Genomic DNA, 22,549 nt, shown 5'->3' with positions numbered 1-22,549 from the left:
CATGACTCCAGCTGTGTAATTAAGACTTAAGGAGGACATCGATCTTCTCATCTAACTCTCAGGAAGAAAATAAAGTAAAAGTATTTCCAGAAATGTTCAACTATTCCTCTAAGTATGTTTACGACTTAAATATGGTATTTAAAAAAAAAAGGCCAAAATGAAATAAAACAAAACAAAACAAAAAACAGTTTTGGTTTATATTACTGGTCACACTGTATGATACTGTGTGTTAAGTTGCATGTTTAAAAATAATATTTCTATTGTGATTTTAGATTTTTTAAGTATCTTTTTGATGATAATTCTTACTACGTTTACTTACGCGTGCTGCAATTTAAGACCATTTTTAAATGAACTGTGCTAAAGCTGTCAGACTCACTCAGTCTAAACAGCACAGACTTCAGTCAATAGTAACCGATCAAGCTGTCAATCATACTGCAAGTAAGCTCCTTTCAGTGTTTGATATTTGTGAGATATGCACAAGTGAATGCAAGTGCACAATGAAGGAAAAATGCAAATAGGTTGCAACAAAGCCATGTTTGAAGCCGTACTTTTTGAGAGCAGGAAGACAACCTACAGTAACAGGGCATATGGAGAACGAGTGTCCTCACAGCTAGTTTCTGATTGAAGGAATACAACTGTCCCCTTTCCCCTCAGTGCATACTTTAAGTATGGAGTGACCGTCAGCAGCTCAAGGCTACAAAACATAGTTAAAAATGGCCACTGAAAAATTGTAAGTTGAATATTTTGTTGTTCAGTCGACCAAAAAAATATATATATAGTAGAAAGAAAGTCCTCATTTCTATCAGTAAACACATTTTACCCTCCTGCTTCACTGTAGAGATTGTAGACAATAAGTCAAGTTTAAATTATTCCAATTTAACCCATTTATGTAAGTCTATTAAAGGGGCTTTTTTTTTTTACAGCTACCTCAACTGGCCCACATATACGCTGATACCAGTTTACACAGATTTTTCTGAACTGGACTTATTTAAACCTTGTGTTCAGTGAACTCAGTACACCCACTACTACTTTCCACTTCTATTTTTAAGGTCAAAAATGAACCGGCAAGCCCAAAAATAAAATCTGTGTTGTGTCCTTATGTCCACAGTCTCTCCAATTAGGTAAAAATGTTAGAACTTATGAGAAATATGGCCAGATTTGCACTGTTTCTCCTCCACGCTGCATGGACTGTCAGGAATTCAGCCAGTATTGGGTGTTTGTATCAGTGCACAGAGTCAGTTATTGGGGCCACCCCTATAGTTAACGCAAACTAAACAAGAGAAAGAGTAAAAATCTACTGACAGTACTTCCTTGTTTTACATACAAAAAGTGTCATGTTGAAATTGCCTCATGTTAAGGCAGTCAAACAAAAGCTTCCAACAGGAAAAACCATCATCATCTTGTGTCTCACTGAGCCGTCAGTGCTGTATATGGCTTTCTCAGGGGCAACAACAGTGATCACTCCCTTTCAGTGATATCCGCGGATAATCACTGCAACTTAAATTGAGTACATTCATAAAGGTACTTTTTAAAAACACAAAATAAAACAAAATTCTTTGTTTCTCAATAAGGGCTGCAACTATGCAATAACAGAAAGTTGACAATTTTATGGTAGAAATGACATTTTTCATTGACAAAAGCAAAAACCATCTTCCATTTTGCCATGTCATACAGTTACAATCAAGTTTTCTCATTCCTTAATAAGAGCAGTTTATGTTTCCTTCCTTATTTTGCTTGAAATGATTTTAAACAGAAAAAAAAGAGAGGGCAGTGATGGTCTTTACTCAGAAGCACACCCCAAAATGCACTAGAGAATACGATTGTCAACTCAAAACATACTGGACATATATGGAGACAAACTGCAGTAATAAACCAACCAATTCACGAGATTAGAGAGATTTTGGCTTTCTGGAAATAACATTCACCTAACTCCATTTTGTTTTTGTTTTTCTTTGTTCACCTAACAATTTGCTGGAACCAGTTCCGTGGTGTCCCCCTCTTTGCTTTCTTTCTATGCTGTAGGCCTTGAACAGTTTCAATGTAAACCAACGTTTCAAACTCAAACAAAAGAAAATTCTAATGAAAAACTGTTCTGCACAGAAGGCTGAGGTACACACTGGCAGCATTTTTAAACAAGTTCAGCAGCGGACAACTAATACAAGCCACGCTGGATGAACGTACAGTCGCACAACTTCTGCGACTTTAATTAAAATTGATTTCAGCTTCTATATTTCTGAGTCATTTAAGAGACACAAAAATAAATAAATAGCATGGGCTGTGGCAGTAGGTGGAATATATTTATTCACTGTTCTCTTTGGGATTCTCTTCAGTTCGACTGGCACTTAGGTTGGCCTCTTCCCTTTGGCCCTTCTTGGTTGCATTAGAACTTCCAATCGAGTCCAAAGCTGTATTAACATCTTTGCTGACCTTCTCCTGAGTTTCCTCTTGCACTGGGTCTCCATTAGCCTGCATATTCATCCCGTACACAGCCTTCTCCCCATTCAGGAAGTGACTGTGCTCCTCCTCCGGGATCTCCTGACCCTCTTCCACCTCCTCCAGCTTGCGCAGGATAATCGGAAGCTTTGCATCCGCGTCAGTATTCTCCAGCAAAGCGATGTCGCTTTCCTCATAGTGAGGCAATGGAGCATCCTCCTCCAGCTTCTTCTCGAAGTGCAGACGTTTGGCCCGTCCGCTGGCCGATGCTTTCTCCAGGATCTGTTTCTCAGCCAGGCGGAGCTGGATGGCCACGCGAGAATGAAGAGATAGATCAGGTTTCTCGAGCATGGAGCGATCCTCCTGGAAGAAGGGGAGAGATAATGGCCATTAGATAAGAGGTAAAGAAACAGGGAAGATTACAAATTCAACTTCACATTTTTTTGCAATCAGGAACCCCAAATTACAGATGAAAAATAATTCATATTCCAGCAGACTGACCTCAGAGGTGGTCCTGTAGGTCTTGAGTAGCAGAGCAGCTCTGGTCTCCAGGAAAGTCCACAACTTGATCTCATTCTCCCAGCTGACGGGGTACTCACTGTTGCCCAGGGTGAAGATCTTATTGATGGCACGATCTCCAAGTAGGTAGTCCTTCAGTTCCTCTGAAATAAAACCAAAGTGCAAGACAACCATTAATGAGTAGTAGTGAAGCGGAATTTGACAATAAAAGATAATAAGTTTGTGTTTTCTTTTCCCATTAACGAAACAGTCCAACATTACAGGACACACGCTTGTTTGCAGTGAAACAAAGAGTTGAGGTTTTCATAGGTGTGAACACACAATCATAACCAACGCTGACTTGCATAAACTCATTTTTAACTCCAGAGAGAGTCAGGTAAGAAATAGTCCTGAAATAATTAGATCTGATCCAAAATGTGGTCAACCACAGAGGATATAATTTGGACCTGGCTCGACTCAGGTTATACCTTGGTTGCTTAGAACCAAGTGGACCCCTGAAAGACCTCTAACCCAGAGTCAGATGGGTGATGATCAGTATCTGTGTGCCAGAGACAGAGATAGGTCCAGAACATTTTCAGCCTAGGTAAGCACAGAGCTGGAAGCAGGGAAAAAGTGCTAATTTAGCTACATCAAGGGAGAAAAAGTACACATTCCAATGAATCCAAATCAAGATATTCTATCTTGTAAACTACTGTAGCAACCTACGATTGAATCTCACAGTTAAATTTTTATACATATCATCAAGTTTATCAAGCTAGGGTTATGAATCTGACTATTTGCATCAAGTAGCTTGTGGAAAAAAAAGGTGTAAAATGTGTCAGATATATTTAAGCTACATTTCATATCTAACACTGATCATCACATGAATATCTACAGGTTGTGAACATAATTTGGTTCCTACTAAAAACTGTGGTGTTTCTGATTATCTGCCAACATGAGGTGAGGTTTTACTTATAATTTGAGCTGCAATTAATAAAAGCTAAACATAATCAAATTTGATAAAGGATTCGGATTCGATAAACTGCTGCCGAACCACTTCCCTGATTGTTTCTAATGAAAATGACAATCATCTGACTTTGGATAAGACAGCAAAAAAGTGTGGGACTGTCCCGTTAATTTGTGATCAGAGTTTCTTCATCAAACCCCTCTCAGTCTAAGATTTCTCAAATCCAGCCAGTCTTCCACCAGCGTCTGGTAGCATGGTGAACATGATTTTGGTAAAGATCAACATGTCATGTGAAAGCTTCATAGAAGGTCTTTTCTTCCTGCTGAAACCTTTAGCCTGCTGCCTTTGATCTGAGGAGTTAAACATGGCTTGGTTACATGGGAAGATGAAAGAGGGGAACCGCAGTGGCCCGGTTGTGTGTGCACACTATTCCATCATGTCACATCTGTTAAAAAATGTCGACACACACACACACAAGCAATGATACCCCCACACACACTCATCCAAAGGCGTTGGGGCCGTTTTAAAAATTAACATGCAGCAAAAAAAAAAAAAAAAAGAAAAAAAAAAAAGTGAATAATATATCAAGTGGGGTCCTGAAGATGAGTCCTGTGACAGAGGAGGATGTGGCCTTGTGCGGTTGGGGATTTATGACACCGCTGCTGTTCTGCATACATGCCGATGAATATTGCAAACCCCCCGGTGGATTGCTCCTTCCACACATCTGGTGGCCTGCCTTGATCAATTAACCAGCTCGGGAATGGACAGGCCTTGCTCTTCCCTCCCTTTCTCCTCTACCTCCACCTCCTCTCCCGTCTCTTCCCCTCTGCTGATGTGGGTAGGAAGCAGTCACTTGACGGCGGTCTCGGGAGGAGCTCGTCGGAATCTGCGGCGTGCTTTGTTTTATCGTGTGCTATCAGGTCTGTGGCTTACGGGTTCCTCTGGGAATGTCCTGGTGCTGGTTGTGTATGTGTGTCTATGTGTGTTTGTGTGTGTGTGTTGGTGTATCCTGAGTGTCTTACCCTCTGTCATGCAGAAGACTCTTAGAAAGGCAAGTAACTGCGCTGAAATGGGGGGTTCGTTACAGTGGAGAGCAAAGATGCAGGACCTAGAAAACACAACCAACCAAGCCATTAGTTAATATATCAATATACAGCTCCAATAAACAAAAGACATGGAACACCTAACATTCCCAACTCTCGGTGCAGGGCCTCAGAACATTTCCTTCTAAGAGGAAACAATCAAAATAATATTATATGTTCCCTTTCATGCCTACAATAATAGGATACTGATAGAACTAAAGTGGGTCATCAATGCACCAAGTTATCAGCCTGTCAACAACTACTTAGCTACTTAACTAGCTAACATGAGTAAAACGCAAAAAACCTGGAGAATTTGAGATAGTTTGGGAGTCTCTTCAGAGGATGTAAGGGAGATAAAAGGCCTAACGTGTGAGTTATAATATACAAATGATCTGCGGTTGGGAACCACTGGTCTGGTGAATTTAAAAAAAGAATGAAAACACGTTTAATCTAATGTGACATGAGAAGAAATTTATCTACAACTTGTTAAGTGGCTCCTTCACAGTGTTCTGTGCTTTATTAAACTGATTTTGTTTTCTTTATTTGTAATACATGACAAATTTATGTCAGTGCTCTTCAGAAGGTGGAACAAGACACACATTTAATATACAGTAGCTCCCGTTTCCCTTCCTGCTGCAGACTTGTGTTGAAAGTGTTGCAGAGGTGGTGCTAAATTAGTGTAATTTTGCAAACTCAATTTTTACCAAAAAAAAAAAAAAAAAAATACTCGGGGGGGCTTGTTCAAATGTAAGACCAGCATTGCCATAATATTTGGATCTGAAAGGGGCTAAAAAGAAAGTGTTGATGTATATTAATAACATTAGAGCACAATATAGTTTCATAAAGCACAATAAGACTGTAATATATATTCACTAGTTCAATTCTATGCCATTTCAGTTTGACAGCAGCACAACACTGCAGACACATTAAACTTCAACATATAATGGATTTCTGATTCGCTCATAATAATACTGATATTTCAGAACAACAAAAATCCGATATTGGTATTGAATATATTGGCCTTTTTTTTTAACATAACACATAAACATTGTGTGATAAAAATAATTCTGAGTAAGGACAAACAGTAAACTATCAAAGATGACAGTAACAGTAAATATAAGATCATGTACATTTTGAACAGTAAGTATAATTGAAATATATATTATTTTAAATCATAATGGAATAAAAACATAAAACAACACAATATAAACTTTAATTAAGTCAAATATAATTAACATGTCGCTGATAAAATATTTATTAGCAGTATACTGTTCTTTTTGCATATCTGCATGCTGATATGGACATTTCTGTTCTCCTGATGTGGGATTATTATGCTGTATCAGCCTCTATCAGGCTCTATTAAATTACACATTTGAGGTTTTTCAATATAATTTAAGCGTCTTTACTAATTTTAAGTTATCCTTCTGTTCATTACAGGTTTTATAATGTGTAATTATCAGAAAATTAAAAAACAAACATCATCATTTGACTTTTTGTGTTAATTGGCCTGCTGGACTGCTTTATAATAACGTTGGCAGGTTTCCAGGTTGGTGAGTACAAAGTTATCATAATCAATAGAAACAAACGATGGTAAAAACTATTACAAAAAATGGGAATTCTCTCTGTAGGTCATGTAAAAAGCTAAAACAATTTCATCTGAACCCTGAAAAAATTCAGCATTTACACAAATAAGTTTTGTTTCACCACAAGTATAAAATGTAAGAGCGTGTTTGCCTCCAGGTCATCTGACACTATCAGATTTAATTATTTTCCGTCTTGTCTCTGAACAATCTCAGGATTGTGAAAGTCAGCAGTGTGACAGGAAACATATAAAAGCAGTGTGATCCAGGACTCAGCAGAATCTATTCCACATCATAACATTACACACTGAGGTAATTCTGGAGAGGACAATATTTTCCCCCTATTTCAGCAAAGTGATCGATGTAGCGATCGGTAGCACGGGGTCGACATTATTACACCACACAAACACATTACGGCCGCCTCCCTACTCTTCCTATTGAATTATCCCTCTGTCCGTTGCTCCAGCAATAGAGCATCCAGCTGAGGAAAGTTAACTCTTTGTAGAAAGTGCTGCACTCAAATGGAACTCGCTGGGTTTAATCCAGTCTGGAGCATGTATGTGGGCCATTTGTCACTCCTACCCCAGTAATAATTACATTATTACTAAATTACTGCAATTATTACAATTACAATAATTACAGTCCGCATAAACAGGACTGAGTCATTGACAGAAGAAACCCGGACTGGATTGATCCTCTTGAAGTTCTGTTGCTTCCTGGGAAAAAGGGAGCCCACCTGATGATCCCAGTGAAGCGTTTACTCTCTACCCCCACTCAAGGAATTACAATACGGGATTGAAAAACCAAGAACTATGAGCTCTACAGCCACAATGACCTACTGCTTTTCAACAAACTTGCTTTCCCTCCTGTGATTTAAATTCCATACAGAGTGTCCTTGAATCGGTGTCCTTGTATTTTTTAAGTACATATGTGAGTTTTTTCAGCAAGAAGAGCTACTTGTCCTACTTTTTAATTCTTTATTTTTTTTTTTAAATCAGCTCAATGTGAAATTTGACTTTTGTGTGAAAGTGAAGGAAGCCAAAAACGTTTCTCCTAATCTCATGCTAACACCAGCATGTAGACATATTTGTGAACCAATATAACAACTGAAAAAACAAGCTCATCAAATGGGCTGTTGTAATGTCAGCTACTGGGTGGTTACTTGTATTTCACCCACGTTTTTTTTGTTTATGCTATATTTGTTTACATTTTGGCAAATTAAAAGTATGCAGAATTAGCTATTAGCCGTTCCTATTTGCAGTGTAGCCATGGATGTACACACAACTATCACTGGATTACTTTGATACTGAAGAAAACTTCAGTATGATTCTCAGGCAAGTTCTAAAGCGTCTTTTTACTCTGACTTCTAATTGGATATATGGAGGTTTATTGGTGTTGGACATCAGAGATAATGATATCCTTGGGTAGTGTTAAGTCTCACTGAATGATACCGTTATGTGTTTCATGTCTGTGTTCAGATTTGACCGGATACGTCTCCGAGAAGGAGAACGATTTTTGACTCAAATTCAGACCATATCCTGTCATTTCTCTGGAACCATGGAGCACAGTGAGTATTTCATTCTCCACCTCCTCCCTGTAATGTCAATCCCGTCCAAATGGGACTTCAGTTAAAGAAGAGGAGCTAATTGCACATTTGTAAAAGAATAGTGAAATGTTTCCACTCATCATAAGGTTCGAGATATGAGGTAGAGGCAAAGTGAGTGACTTTCAGTTGTAAAAAGGAGTGTGATGAGAGCAGCCGTTCTACATCTCAGTGAGGCTTGACACCGAATCTGTTGCTGTTTCCTTTGAAAATGATCTACGACCATATCTGTCACTTTAATAGAGCGCCCCGGCAACAACGGGGATTGTTTCATTTAATTTCCACTGTTGAGATTTAGACTGTCATCAATAAGAGATTAAAAGGCGTCTGATTAAAAATGCCGAGCAGAGAATGCTGCATAAAATTAAGGGGCTAATGATAAAATGATTAAGCTTCTTGGTGATGAAAGTGTTGGGGCGGATGGTAAATTGATACTTGGTGGAGTGGGAGAGAAAAAAAAAATAAAAGAGACCTGCTGCAACATTTATATTATGTGTTTCAATTATGCCAAAGGGAGGGGGGGCTAATTGGTTGAAATATCTACTGTGGGAAGACAAAAGTGCACTGAGGCTATATGAAGGGTGCATGAAAGTTAGTCATGAGCCTGAAGCTCTCCTTGACCCATATTAGAGGCTTTAGAGTAAAACGCTTCCAGCCTAGATTGCAGATTCAGTCGCTTATGAGAGCAGACACTGAGTTCACAGATAAGTAAAAAGATGAAACACGGGCATGTTTGTCCTTCGACTGAAATTAAAATGCTTAGAAAGAATGACAAAAAGGAGGAGTTGGACATACGCTGGGATGCCGGCTCGAGCCAGCACCTCGGCCTTCATGGCGTAGAGGCGTTCGCTCTTACTGACGCCCAGCTTGATCTTCACCCGGTCGTGGGCGTTGTCTTGGAAGAAGAAGCCGTTGTGGATGACAAACTCGGCATTGGACCTCGTGCCATAAAAGATGTAGATCTACAGGAAAGACATATCATCAGCGTCAAACACCATCACCTTTCTTGACGGAAGGAAATAAGTTGGTGATTTCTTTTAGGTAGATCCAGATATTACAGAGCAATTTTAATCAATATTGGCAGCAAACTGTTTAGAATATGTAGATAATAAAGGTAAAATAATATAAGGAAAGTAATTTAGAATGAACGTCTCTCCACCTGTTCGTTCTCCTTGTAGTCCTGCAGGGCCACACATTCACAGCGATCATCTTCCAGGTTGTAACCGGTTGTGATCTGCAGGTCAACAAGAACTTTTACACATAAAACCTTTACCGACACCAGATAAAAACACATTTTTATCAAAAGAATTCTTTTGTTTTTATGTGTGAATTCAATGTTTTCCCCACTTGATAAGATTGAAACCATTTATCACTGGGATTTGTAAATTCTTAAAGTAATCATCAGAATTCAAATCCTTTACATTTTCTCTCACATTATTGGTCTAAAATAACATAAAGGAAATTAAACAAATCGTTGTCCAAACTGACTCTCTGACTGACCCATTTTTAGTAAATCGATCAGTAATCGATTAGTTGTCTTCATTCATTCTTTCATAGAGAGCCAAAGTGAAACCGAAACTTTCAGGTTCTCCTCCAGAAATAAGAAAACCTCATTCAAAATCCCATTAACATTTGTCAATAACTAACTACAAATCCAGCCTTGGGACATGACCTTTTTCAACAATATGTTGTGCTGTTCACTCCATATGTTCAGATAAAGATATTTTTTTAAAGAAGAGGATCTAATACCATTGTTAATTCAATGTTTCTGGTTTTTCATGGCCTTTAACAAACATAAGCCCTACACAATCGTGAGTAAATATCACAGCTAAACGGCAGCACCAAGACCATGAGAGAGTGGAGGGGTCTCTGTTAGTTCAGACAAGTCTGTGATAACAGCAGGACAGAGAGGACTGAACGCTGTCAATGTTTTGACAACTGAGATTACAGCAGAAAAGTTCAAATTAGTTAGTGGAACACAGGCCTGGATGTGATGTCATGACTTCAGCTCTCTATACAGGCTGCCACCTGCCCCTGTAATGTGCCTGTGGAGTCGGTATTGTTCCACTTAGCAGTTTTAACCATGTTTGTCCGGTCTAACATGGATATACAATGAGTTACATACACAAACGTTGTAGAAATGCAGCTGGGGGCCGGTGAAGATGAGAAAGAGCTGGTACACAAAAAATGAGCACACTTTGGCTTCAGTCAACAAGATACAGGTCAGAAAGAAGCGAAATGTAAATACTGTCGGAAGGTAGCGGACTAGGTCAGCCTCTTTTGAAGCACACAGTGTGTGTGTGTGAGTGTGTGTGTGGCAGAGCGGAGTCAGGTTAGCAGTAAACTGTGCCTCTAACAGTGAATGTTCAAAGCTACAGTTTGTCAGAAAATAAATGCTGCAGTTTCTAAAGTTCCCAACGGGGTTAACCACGAAGTTAGCAACAACTTTGCCCTGGAGCTGTAAAGCAGTCTCCCCTGTGTTTCTGGACCACAGTGTGAAGGTTGACGTAGGTGGTTTCAGATGCAGCAGTCTGTTACACAAGCACTCCCAATGATGGTATGGTGAAATAACAGAAGCCATGAAAGTGTGTTACTTTTTTGTTTGTCACAATAGATCCTGTTTTACTTAGATTTTCCTGCAAACAAAACACCTAAAATGTTCTTAAATACTTAATATGTTAATGGTGATACTGATTTTTATTGATATCTCACAGCCCTAGTAATTTATGTAAGTGTGTGTGTATGTGAGACTTTACCAGTCCGTTTGTGTGGTTACACATGTCCCAAAGCGGGATGAGGGCCAGTGTGACCCGACTGCCGTCCTCAGTAGGGATCTGGTTCTGACGGGTCATCACCGAGGACACCGCCCACCTGTCAAACACAAATCAACCAATCACGGCTTGTTACAGTGGAGTTGAATGACTCCACTCAAGAGTCTGGACAACAGCCGATCCTGCCTCATAAAAGGAGAAGGAGCTTCATCAAATCTAACGCTGGTATTGCCAAACAGAGAGAAGGCTTGCATCAGATGAGGACAGAAAGAGGAGGGAGAAGGATGGAGGGAGGAGGAAAAGGAAGAGTTGAGGGTGAGCGGAGACGATAAGGAGAAGAGAAAGGGAGGGAGGGAGGAGAGATTGAAGAAATGTTTTTTTTTTTTTTTCCCCCATCAGGTCACTTTTATCTCCTCCTTGAACCCGCAGCATCATCTAGCTCTTAAAGAATGATTCTGGTTTATTACGACTGGGGTTTTATTTTTGTTGTTTTGCTCATCATTTCTATCAGTTTGTCCACCGTTGTGTTCAAAGTCTGGCCCGACAGTAATAAATGTGTCCCCTTTGTCTCTTTATAACAGTTAGGCCCCATACATGCTCCCCACAAATACACAAATGGAAATGCTTGGCCCAGCCGGCAAAAACACATGACCCTGGTGAACATACTCAACGTGCACACCAGTGGAGGTGATCAATCTCAGTCCCCAAGGTGGTGATAGAGCCTACTTAAAGCTAATCAGAGCATTTCCATGAACACTGTAGTAAACAAACATGGCATCTGTAGAGGAATGTGTATTACTGGACTTACTGCTCAGAAAAAAAATTTAAAAAGAAAACACAGAAGATGCAACGTGCAACTTTTGAATTGCTCACAGATGAAAGACGGAGAATTTCTGTCTGAACCAAGAGGTGACAAAGTTCAGCTGGAGTTTAAGTCAAACTGGTCAGCGTGATTGTTTTGAGCGGAAGTGAAACCAAATGAAAGACCAGCTTTCTCTTGTTTGATGCTACAGTGTCTTTTAGCTGCAACACTCAGACCTTTGCTTGCAAAGCTCAAAACATGCATTCACGTAATTGCTTGGAGCATGTTTGAGGCATTAGTTCTCTCAGTGTTCATGCATGTAGCTCAATTCTGGATTTGGACCGCAGCTCATAGGAGGAGAAGCATGACTTTGTCCTAGTAACTCTGGAATGTGGTTTATTTCTCTTGGAAATTGCAGTTTGCTTAATAAAAAATGGTTTACAACAGACAGTTTAGGTAGTCATTTTTAAACAGGTTTGACTAACCTGGGGGTTTGTTTAAAACCTAAAAAAAATTGTCTGCTTGTGTCGACGTGTTTCCACATCTCAGGAATGAAGTTAGTGTGCACATTATAATAACTGATAGGAATGATGAAAACTAAGAAAATAAAGTCATAACTTGTAATAAACCACAATGATTCTTTAGCATATGCTTCAGGAAAAACACACACATACACATGTTAACAATCTGGCTCAATTCCCATCCCTGCACACACACACACACACACACACACACACACACACACACACACTGACCTGTAGTCATCAAATGTAAAGCTGTCCTTCAGGGGCAGTTTGCTGGCGGCGGGATGAGTCTGGGGATGGAGGGAAGAGGTGGACGAGGGGATAAAAGGAGAGAAGGAAAAAACACAAATCAGTATGAGGAATTTCATTATGCAGGTATGCTGGAGGGGGGCTGCCTGACAGGACGCCTAACAAGAAGGACTGGGAGTAGGGGGCCACCGCTGGGGCGCGTGTGTGTGTGTGTATGTGTGTGTGTGTGTGTGTGTGTGTGTGTGTGTGTGGTCCGTTAGTGCAGCGTGACACTCGCCCCCCCACATACATCACTGTCAACTTAATTTGTTGTGGCCAGCAGCCGTCATAAATCTGCCTCATCAATTTGGGCCTGAAAACGGTGTGTGTGTGTGTGTGTGTGTGTGTGTGTGTGTGTGTGTGTGTGTGTGTGTGTGTCCGCCAATGCCACCGGTTCCTCCATTTAAAGCCACAGTCGCCACCTACAAGAGCCATTTGCAAAATGTCCTGAGCTTTAACAGGAGAGAGAGAGATAGATAGAGAGAGAGAGAGAGAGAGAGGCTCAGTGGAATGCGTAATGAAGAAAAGGAGGAGATGGAGGGAAATAAAATGGTAGCAGGGGGCAAAGTGTAAGAACAAAGTAAAGAGAGAGAAGTAGAAGTCAGAAAAAAAAGGCAGAGTAAGAGAGAGTAGAAGAAGAGAGGCGGCAGGGGAGATGGAACAGCTGTTGAGTAATAAAAGCATCTATCAGGAAGAGTATAACTAACTGTGTTCAGGCAGAATGTGAGGCAAATTTTAGAGGCGGCGCGATTGCATACAAGGTCAATGGAAAAACATGACAGGGTGTGATGTGTGCGTCGGAAAAAAGTTAAAAAGTTTTCAGTTGGAGAAAAGTAACAGACAGAACTGGACTTCCTGGTGAGATCAGTCAGAGGCTGAGCTGAACACAGACACAGACGCAGCGGATAGACGTTTTCAGTGAGAAAGCTTTGATAAACCCGCCGTACACAACCTGCCCAGCACTCAACGGCAGTAGAGCTGAAACAATTAATGAATTAGTCGACTGACGGAAATGAATCAGCAACTATTTTGACAATAATTCATTGTTTAAGTCATTTTCTCTGGTAAAAATGCTGCACATTCACAAATTCCAGTTTCTCACGTTCTATTTTTGATGATACTGTATTAGGGTTTTCAAATTTCTAAGATGAAACATGTAATTTGAAAATAGCACCTTGGGCTTTAGGAAATTGTGATGGGCATTATTCACAATTTTTAGAAACTTAGTAGACCAAAGGATTCATTGATTATGATCAAGAAAGCAGACAGCCCAAGTTAATGACACGCTGGTGAACATAGTGGAGCATTTCGCAGCTAAAAAGCCATATTTCTCTCAGAAGTTGGTGGAGACAAAAACAGAGCTAAAAGTAGAGTTAATATATTATATAAAACATAAAACACGACTCTAAACGAATGCTACTGTTGCTCTGTGTCTTCTGGGTGTGTAAATAGGCTAACACATTCACCGCAACAACTTAAAAATGCTGATAATATGTCAAAGATGTGTTTACAACTTTGTCGGCTGCCCTTAAGTAGCCAGAAAAATAAATCAGTGCAGCTTTAAGTTGTGTAGCGGCGACCGCCGAGGACACGTCATTTAATTTAAGATGAAGATTTTAATGCGAGAAATGAACACATTCACAATCCTTCTCATCTTTGTTTGTCGTCTGTCATCTGGTTTTAAATTAGTGACAACATAGCTCATTACTGCATTCTGTTTTGGCAGACAACCATCAGTTCTGGGACATCAGAGAAAACTTTTAAACCGGTCCCTGCTGGCTACAGCATTTGACAAAAAAATAAGTGGAAAAGATGTTCACTGTAATAGATTTCCCATTTGGAGCAAGGCTCATGCATCTGTACAGTGAGTATATTTTCATGGGGCATGTACATGAATAAAAACCAAATAGCTGCTTGGAAGCTCATCATCACCACCATTTAACCTCCTAAACACACACACACACACACACACTCTAACACACCTCGGGGTAAAATAAGAGTGGTCACATCATATTTCACCTCTGGAGGTGAATAGCTACTGTGTGTGCGTGTCAAAGTGTGTGTTAAAATACAGAGTGTCCAGCGGTGACACTGATTCATCCCTACAGGTAAGTGCGGAGGATCATGCTTGTCAAGTTAAACAAAGTGACCAGGCTTCTATCACACACACATAGAGAACTAGAAACAATTATCTTTGCTCGGTTTGACTCGTTCTCATCAGAGAAGGAGGAGGAGGAGGAGGAGGAAGAGAGGTGGAGGAGGAGGAGGAGGGGGTCTCTGAGGTCAAGGTCCAGATTACCAGCCTGGCCTCCTGTTTCCCACATCTCACCTATCATGGTGACTCCTGACCAGTCATGAAAGACTTTCTGCTTGAATGGGGTCTTGTAGTTGGTTGTTCTGTTAATCGGTCTGTTTGTCCGTCTGTCCACTCAACAGATCACCATTAAATTGGCCTACATGTTCATGGACCCCAGAGAATGATTCCCATCTATAGAGTTGCAATTTGGGAGAAGGTGTTGGCTCTATAGCTTCATGTGACATCATGTTTTTCTTATCTATTTGGTATGGTAGATGACTTTAAATGTGATACCCATGAACCTTGGCTGCCGTTTACTACGGAGAAGAAGCCAGTCAAAGGTGCAGGTTGACTGTATTCAAACAATTAAGTTAGACACAACAAAATGTATTATCAATCTGTTGGTTGTAAATATAACTGATTCAAAGAACTAGCAGGTGATGTGTGAGTGTTGGGTGTTTTTTTAAGCACAGAAAAAACTGGCCTTGGCAAGTCCAAACTTCAGTAGGTAGAAGAAAGGAGAGAAAAACCTTGACAACCAGACATATTCAGTTACAGTTTCACTGAAGGGCCTGCAGGAGATGGACACATGGGTGTAAAAATCAGCTGAATGGACTATGTCTATACACACACACACATACACACACACACACAGAGCACTGCATGCTGAGCTCTTGATGCATTAGCATCCAAAGACAAGGGTCATCCATCATGTGCCACTGTGGAGAGAGACAGAGAGAGAGAGTATGTGTGTGTGTGTGTGTGTGTGCTGGAAGGGGCTGAAGATATGGGTAAAAGACAGACATGAGGGGGACGAGTGAGGGTGAAAGAAAGACAGTGCGGTTAGAATTTGCCGATTCAATGAATGGACAAGAAAGCACATAGTGCAAAAGCTTGTGGGTATTTTCCATCAGAGAAGACTGCTAATTGGCTGAATGCAGGTGTCCAATCAGAGCCAACATTAGAGACATAAGAGAGGGGAGATTAATGAGTTGTGTGCTGCAGCAGGGTAAGTGACAAAAAGATTTATACAAGTATTTAAAGATACCCTGTAGAGTTTTTGACCACTAGTGGCGTCATAGAGCTATGTTTTTATGAGCGGGTCCCCATTTTATTTGTAACAGGCATGCGCACAAGTACACACATTTACACACATGTGCCAACAATTTCACAATATTCCGCTGTCAGACAGTTGGTGGCAGTAACGCACCATTTAAAATTTGTTTTAGTAAATGTGAGGAAGCTAACAAAAATGTACAACTAAATGGGTACAGTTACAAAAACTATTCTAGGAAATTATGAGACATGGGGTCCAACTCTAATTAGTTTAGTTTTATGAAAATTAAGATCTGTGATAAGCAAAAATAAGACATTTAAATGTAATTTTCACACTAAGACACCAGACACATCAGGATGACTTCAGGGATGCTAACGGAACATAGTTGATCCATAATCTGTACGGATCGCCCCCCCATGGTTCGGTTCGCATGTAAACTGCAGATTAACTGCAAAATTGAATGTCTCAATGGAGACAAAGTAAAAAAAACTGCTGTAAGTACAAGTCATGGACAGACAGCACGTCAAAAAACAGGGATTTTGAAGAGCAACGACCAGATCTAACAGGTCCAAAAGTGACACCTGCAGGTATGTTTACTGTTTAATGTGCTGCAGCTGAGCAGCTAATTAGCTACCTTGCTGCTAACTGACATTAGCGGTGCACTTTTCCCGGACATCCTTTGCACCCCTACAACCAAGGAATATTTTCATTATTAAAAATATGTCAATTATATTTGAAGATTAATCGTACAGTGAATAAACTGTCAGAAAAATTATGAACAATGATCAAATGCCATGTTTTGTCAGACCAACAGCACAAAAACTAAAGACATTCAATTTAAAATAATAGCCTATAAAAACACCAATGATGAGGTGGAACCAGCGAATGTGTGGCATTTTTGAATTATACATGACTTGAGTGTGTGAGAGTGAGATATGAAGATATGAGATTTGACTCTTATGTGATTATTTATGCCATATATGCTAAGAAAAGAACTGGAGAGGAGACGTGGTTAGCCTAGCCTAGCTTAAACACTGGAAACAGGGAAAGAGATGCAATACCAACTCCCTCAAAATCATGAGTTGTTGTTTGAAACATTTTTTTTTGTGTATGGGGTAAAAGAAACATTATACAGCATGTTTTTAGTTAGTGAGGTGATGTTAGGTGTATTTTTTAACTCTGGACAGAGCCAGGCTAGCTGTTTTCCCTTGGTTACAATCTTCATGCTAAGCTAAGCTAAACACGTTCTGACAAGCTATACTTCCTGCACAGACATGAGATTGATACCAATCTTCTCATCTTGCTCTAGAAAGAAAATGCAGGCATTTCCCCAAAAGTCTGAATCAATTAAGAAACTGAAAAGAAAATAGAAACAAAGGGAAATGCTGAGATAAAGAAACAAAGAAAGCCAGGTTGAGTATTCTCTCAGGGAATACTAGATGATTACGTTTTGTGTTTTTGTTTTTTTTTTATTAAAAAGAGCCCTCCTACTGCCTACTGCCCTCACTATACTATGGTTTGGAAAGTGTTTACATGCAGGAGGCTCATCTCTGTGTTTTGGGGGAATGTCTGTAGTGGTTCTGTCTGTCTGTATACATCAGCATATATCAGTCTGTGTGGCTGATCATACATCCAAATACACCGGACAGAGAGAGAACAGGGGGGGGCAGGGAGGTGGGGTGGAGAGAGAGAGGGGGGGGAGGGTTTGAGGAAGGTACATTCAGGTCAATTCAATTCAAAGCCAATGTGACAAGCTAATTTTCCAGCCCGGTCATCTGAGGAGGAGGGAGGGGAGGAAGGGGGAGGGAGAAGGTGGGGAGAGCGTGAGGGGCTACACAAGGAGGGAAGGATGTGTGTGTGTGTGTGTGTGTGTTTGTTAAGAAAGGAGATGTATCAAAGATGAGGGGACAGGACAGACACATACACCTCCATGAGCCCTTCTCACAGAGTCTCCATCTCAAGCCAAGTGCAACACAGAGCGTGTGTGTGTGTGTGTGTGTGTGTGTGTGTGTGTGTGTGTATGTGTGTGTGATGACGGCTAAACTAGGAATGGCATCGTCATATATAAATACAGCTCAACAGTTCAACTCCACACTGTTGTGGTTACTGTGGTGACTATGAGGTGACTTAATATGTTGACCACAGTGGTATCCTGTTATGAGTGATTATGCTGTCAACAAACATCTATGTCACATTATGATATGATAGCTCTAATATGGAAAAACAAATGTTGACATGGTCATATATACATAAATATGAAAACATTTAGCACACGCATAATTCATTTAAATTCAAATGGTAAACAAATATAAAAATAACTAACTCAAATTTAAATCACATCTTTTTTCACTAAAAAAAAAAAAAGATTTTAATAAAATCTGACATCCATAAAGGTTTCACCAAGATCAAAGATCGCAAAACTTTATGTCAATTTCTACAGTTAAAAAGTAACAAATTCTCTGCAGCACAGGGGCCTTTGCATACTTCTAATGAAGCTCTTGATGAGTCCAAAAATTTTTCTGACTTTGAGAGACGAACAATCCGACAAGCGTTCCCATTTCACCAGGTCTGCAGAGGTGTGAAAGTACGCAGGGTTTGAACTTGTCTCTCAAAGCCTCTTTTTTTTCCCCCCCATTCTTCGCACAACTGCTTTGAACACTTTTAGCACAAACGAGTGCAACAAAATGAAAGACACGGCAGGGTTTTCATCCCGCCTTCCAGTGTGGCCATTCAGAACAGGTATAAACATTTTTTTAGACAGACTACATGTTGTACGACCTAGTTCATTTCAAGCATACTGAATCCTTAATGCTACTTACATAAAAACAGGGTGGTAGCTTCATTAAAGAGTTAGCAGTAGCTTCAGGAACCCACACAGTCCTGGTCTGCTATAAGTCCGGTTACAGTACTGGCATCAGTTATCAATGCAGACACCAGCAGATAATTGTGTGTAATAATAATGTTTTCAGACTAATAAAGATTCATCTACAAACATATAGTAAATCACTACATGATCACCCAAACACAGATGTTTCCAGAACATGTTAGTACAACATTAAATCTCTGTCTATCAAAAGGTTAATTATAAATCTATTATTAAAGCATCATTATAGTTGTCAGCACTAAAAATGTCTACATTTTTATTATGGGACAGTATGGGATATCAAAACTCTCCAATACTACAAGAAGAAAAGAAGAAAATTGACAACATTCAAACCATGTGACACATGTGATTCAGAGAATGCACTAAAATCAACATGAATCAAATGGGACAACATCAGACTACTGAAACCAACAGTAATGGGTCAGCAACTAAAGCTTCTGCAGCGCAGAGGTTCTTCTTCTCACTCACTGACAGCAAATCATTTAGAACACAACACTCCCACCTAGTGGAGATCACTGAAATTGCATTATAAAGTCATTTAACCAAAGAATTTATCTCAGGTTACCTTTGGTTTTAGAAGAATTATTTACATATAACACTTAAAAATATATATATATATATATATATATATTGTGAGACTAATTAAAACAAGGCGATGAACTAATCAAACTAAAATTCTGTCTGAAAGAAAAGATCCAGCCAAATGTGGATATAATACCTGTTATTTAAACATGCAAACCATAAATTCTCCCTGCCATCTAATTAAAACAAACACCTAGCTGCTGACAAAATAAATGAATTCTTTGAGATACACTTCTTTCACTGCTTCTTTGATATAAGAAGAAGAAGCATGTGACTTCAGAGAGGGATTGTGGTGAGTTCTGATCAAAGCCAGTTGAATAGAACTGTCATTTCACCATGCTTCAGATTAATAATGGGACATTAGCATATTTTGAGATTACTATCCCACTATCTGTTGTATGGGCGTGTTAGCCAATATTTCATCATATACCATAATCACTCCGTCTCTATATCTTATTCAGTTCCTCCTCCATTTTTGGCACATTACACTGGACTGAAAAACTCTTTAAGTGATAATTTTAAAAGTTCACAAATTGAATCTTTTCTAAAACTGAAAAAAGTCACTTCTAATCACATTATGATTGGATTTGGGTATATACATAAAGCTCTTCTAAAGGAGGTCTCAGAAAAGTATCAGACATCACGATCCTTGATTCAACTATGACGACACTTCACAACATCTGTTGTGAAGTTTTGAAAGTTTGAAACCTGTTTATTCAAAGGAAACTGCGTCTTTTAAATCTATATTGTGGAGGAAGTTCTGACATGTCTTAACAGGAAAAGTACGGGTATAAATAACAGAATCAATGATGTCTCAATTCCATTTAGCTGCTTCAGTTTCAGGGTCCTGGTATTGTGTATGCTGCCTCACTGAAATGGCTTACTGGGACACTTTAATGTTATTAGTGATGTGTGCTTTTCCTTCTGTGATACCTCAACCTGCATTAACTTAAATTGTCAAAATACAGTAAAGAACAAAAAACATATTCAGTTATTAAATTTAGGTTTAATACATAAAACTTTAATATGTATTGTATGGTTTTAAGGTAGTAAAACTGCTAAACATGGTGGTCACTAATTTGTGTTCAAATGCTCAGCTTGGGTTCTGAGTGGCAGCAGGTTGCCATAGTTTGTGTTTTAGCTTTGTAGTAATGTAGCCACGAAATGCTCACATCTCTAAAACCAGCCGAGAGTAAGTAAGTTCTGAGGTCCTGGTGATTTGAATTCATTAACTTACTATAGGTAAGTAATTACATAAGACAAAAAGCAAAAGTACTAAAAATATGATTTTGCTTCAAGAAACTGGTTCCTGAATGTGAGTTGGAACCAAAAAGTCTTGGCTCCATAATTAAGCTACACACACTTTCCTTTCCTCAAGCAAAGTAGCAAATACTAGGATGGAAACATCCTCCATTGCAAGTAAAATTCCTGCATTCCAAACTACTCCAACAAAGATAACAAAGTATCCACAATAAAAAATGTTCTTCTGATGTGTGGCCTTCTCAATGTTTAAAGAAAATAACACATTTTCCACTTCTTCTGGCTGATTAGACGTCTGTTCAGGTTGAGGTGGGTGGGATTGTGTTGGATCTACATGAGGTCACCAAACTTCATGAACCAATAAGAATGATGACGATCACAACGCCCACCCCAACAGGTGCAACAATATTAATATGTTTTATATCAGAAAGATGTCAATCAGTCACAGTCTGGAGAAGCAGTCCAGCTAGCATGTGAAGGTGCACCATTGATGTGTGGAGCCTTTTATATTCAAATAGTATTTTTTATATTTGTACTGTTTTTTTATAACCAGTGCAGTTGGTGTCAGGTCTTAACTACTTCATGTACTGTTATGTTGTTTAAAGTCTATCAATACCTCGCACCTTATGATCTTATCTCACATTGAATGTTAAATTTTAATCTGCAAAGTAACTAATAACTACAACCATCTGACTACTGAAGTGGGATCGGCAGAAAGTCTCCCAAAATGGATCAATGATTTTTGTGTATTATATTCAAATGACATTGAATTTGTGTACATGTTCAGTATGTATGTGTGTGTTGAGTGTATCTGCCCACCTGTACCAGTTTGTAGAAGTAGGCGTACTGGCGTGCAGTGTTTTTATACTGGCTCAGGACATCCTGCACTGCCTGTGTGCCCAGCAGTAGCTGCACCTCGTCTTGCTGGTAGTACAGAGGTGTGTCGTACTCCTGTGGAAGACTGCGGATGTACGGAAGCCAGGATGATGCAGGGTTGGCCCTCTCGCAGAGCAGGTGGAGGGCCAGAGTTACGTTGCCCATGGCCTGTAAGATCCGGTCTTGGCTGTACAGAGGACCTGAGACGCAGAAGTTACTGTCAGTCACTTGATATCTGAATGATGCTTTGAGCAGACTGAAAATCCTGTGTTGCTGCTGTCATAAAGGTTTAATTTTTTACACCTTACTAATCTCACAGACCATCTCTGGTGGGTAAGATTAGACGTGCAAGAGCCCAGTAGGCATTGATTTGGGGATTTTCAGGTTATACAGATGTATCTAGATGTCTAGGTTAAAGATTAATCAAACTGCATTTGGTTGTTTCTCCTTTTGGTTAAATAATTTGTATTTGCTCCTGAAATGACATCACTTCCCCCAAATCCTTCGATCCCATAAACTCATCATCTTAAGTACCATCATCTTACCTAGAACAGAGTTTTGGGCCGACTCCACTGTCATCAACATCTTCCTGGGGATCCACAGGAACAGCTCGTCTGCCTGCACACACACACACACACACACACACACACACACACACACACGCACACACACACACACACACACACACACACACACACAATGTCCTCACTGAGTTACTCTGCCAACCTGCTGCAACAGGTTGCACAAGATCTGTTCCAGTCTAGCTGAATTGCGAGATCAGCTGTTTCAATGTAGGCATGAAAAGTAAATGAATAACACTCTTCACTCCTTTAACAACTACTGCCAATATTGGTCTGGCAATCTTTCATGGAAAATTATCAAATGATCAAAGCCTTAACCCCAGCATATTGCTATGGGTCATAGTAGCAAACCTGCAGCACCATTTGACCGTGCAGGGTTGTCTACTAATAGACCAGTTGAGCACTGACATGCTTTTAATAAACCTAAAGTATAAAGAAGGAACATGTCACCCAGTGCAACAGTGT

General features: G+C 39.7%; 1 protein-coding gene across 2 annotated transcripts in view; it reads right to left on the bottom strand.

Moving 5' to 3' along the window:
• Positions 1–1,592: 1,592 nt before the first annotated feature.
• Positions 1,593–22,549, bottom strand: part of setd3 (SET domain containing 3, actin histidine methyltransferase) — a 29,678-nt gene continuing 8,721 nt past the window's right edge. For both annotated transcript variants that reach the window (XM_042388123.1, XM_042388124.1), the window contains exons 5-13: positions 22,049–22,121; positions 21,447–21,703; positions 12,492–12,550; positions 10,920–11,034; positions 9,323–9,397; positions 8,959–9,125; positions 4,921–5,006; positions 2,935–3,095; positions 1,593–2,796 (exon numbers count right to left, since the gene is read on the bottom strand). In XM_042388123.1, coding sequence (XP_042244057.1) covers positions 2,299–2,796; positions 2,935–3,095; positions 4,921–5,006; positions 8,959–9,125; positions 9,323–9,397; positions 10,920–11,034; positions 12,492–12,550; positions 21,447–21,703; positions 22,049–22,121 — 1,491 coding nt within the window. In that variant the 3' untranslated portion in view covers positions 1,593–2,298. The remainder of the gene's footprint in view (positions 2,797–2,934; positions 3,096–4,920; positions 5,007–8,958; positions 9,126–9,322; positions 9,398–10,919; positions 11,035–12,491; positions 12,551–21,446; positions 21,704–22,048; positions 22,122–22,549) is intronic.

Source organism: Thunnus maccoyii, chromosome 16, assembly GCF_910596095.1.
Source record: "Thunnus maccoyii chromosome 16, fThuMac1.1, whole genome shotgun sequence".
Taxonomy (NCBI): Eukaryota; Metazoa; Chordata; class Actinopteri; order Scombriformes; family Scombridae; genus Thunnus; species Thunnus maccoyii.
This window is presented reverse-complemented; position numbering and strand designations above follow the sequence as displayed.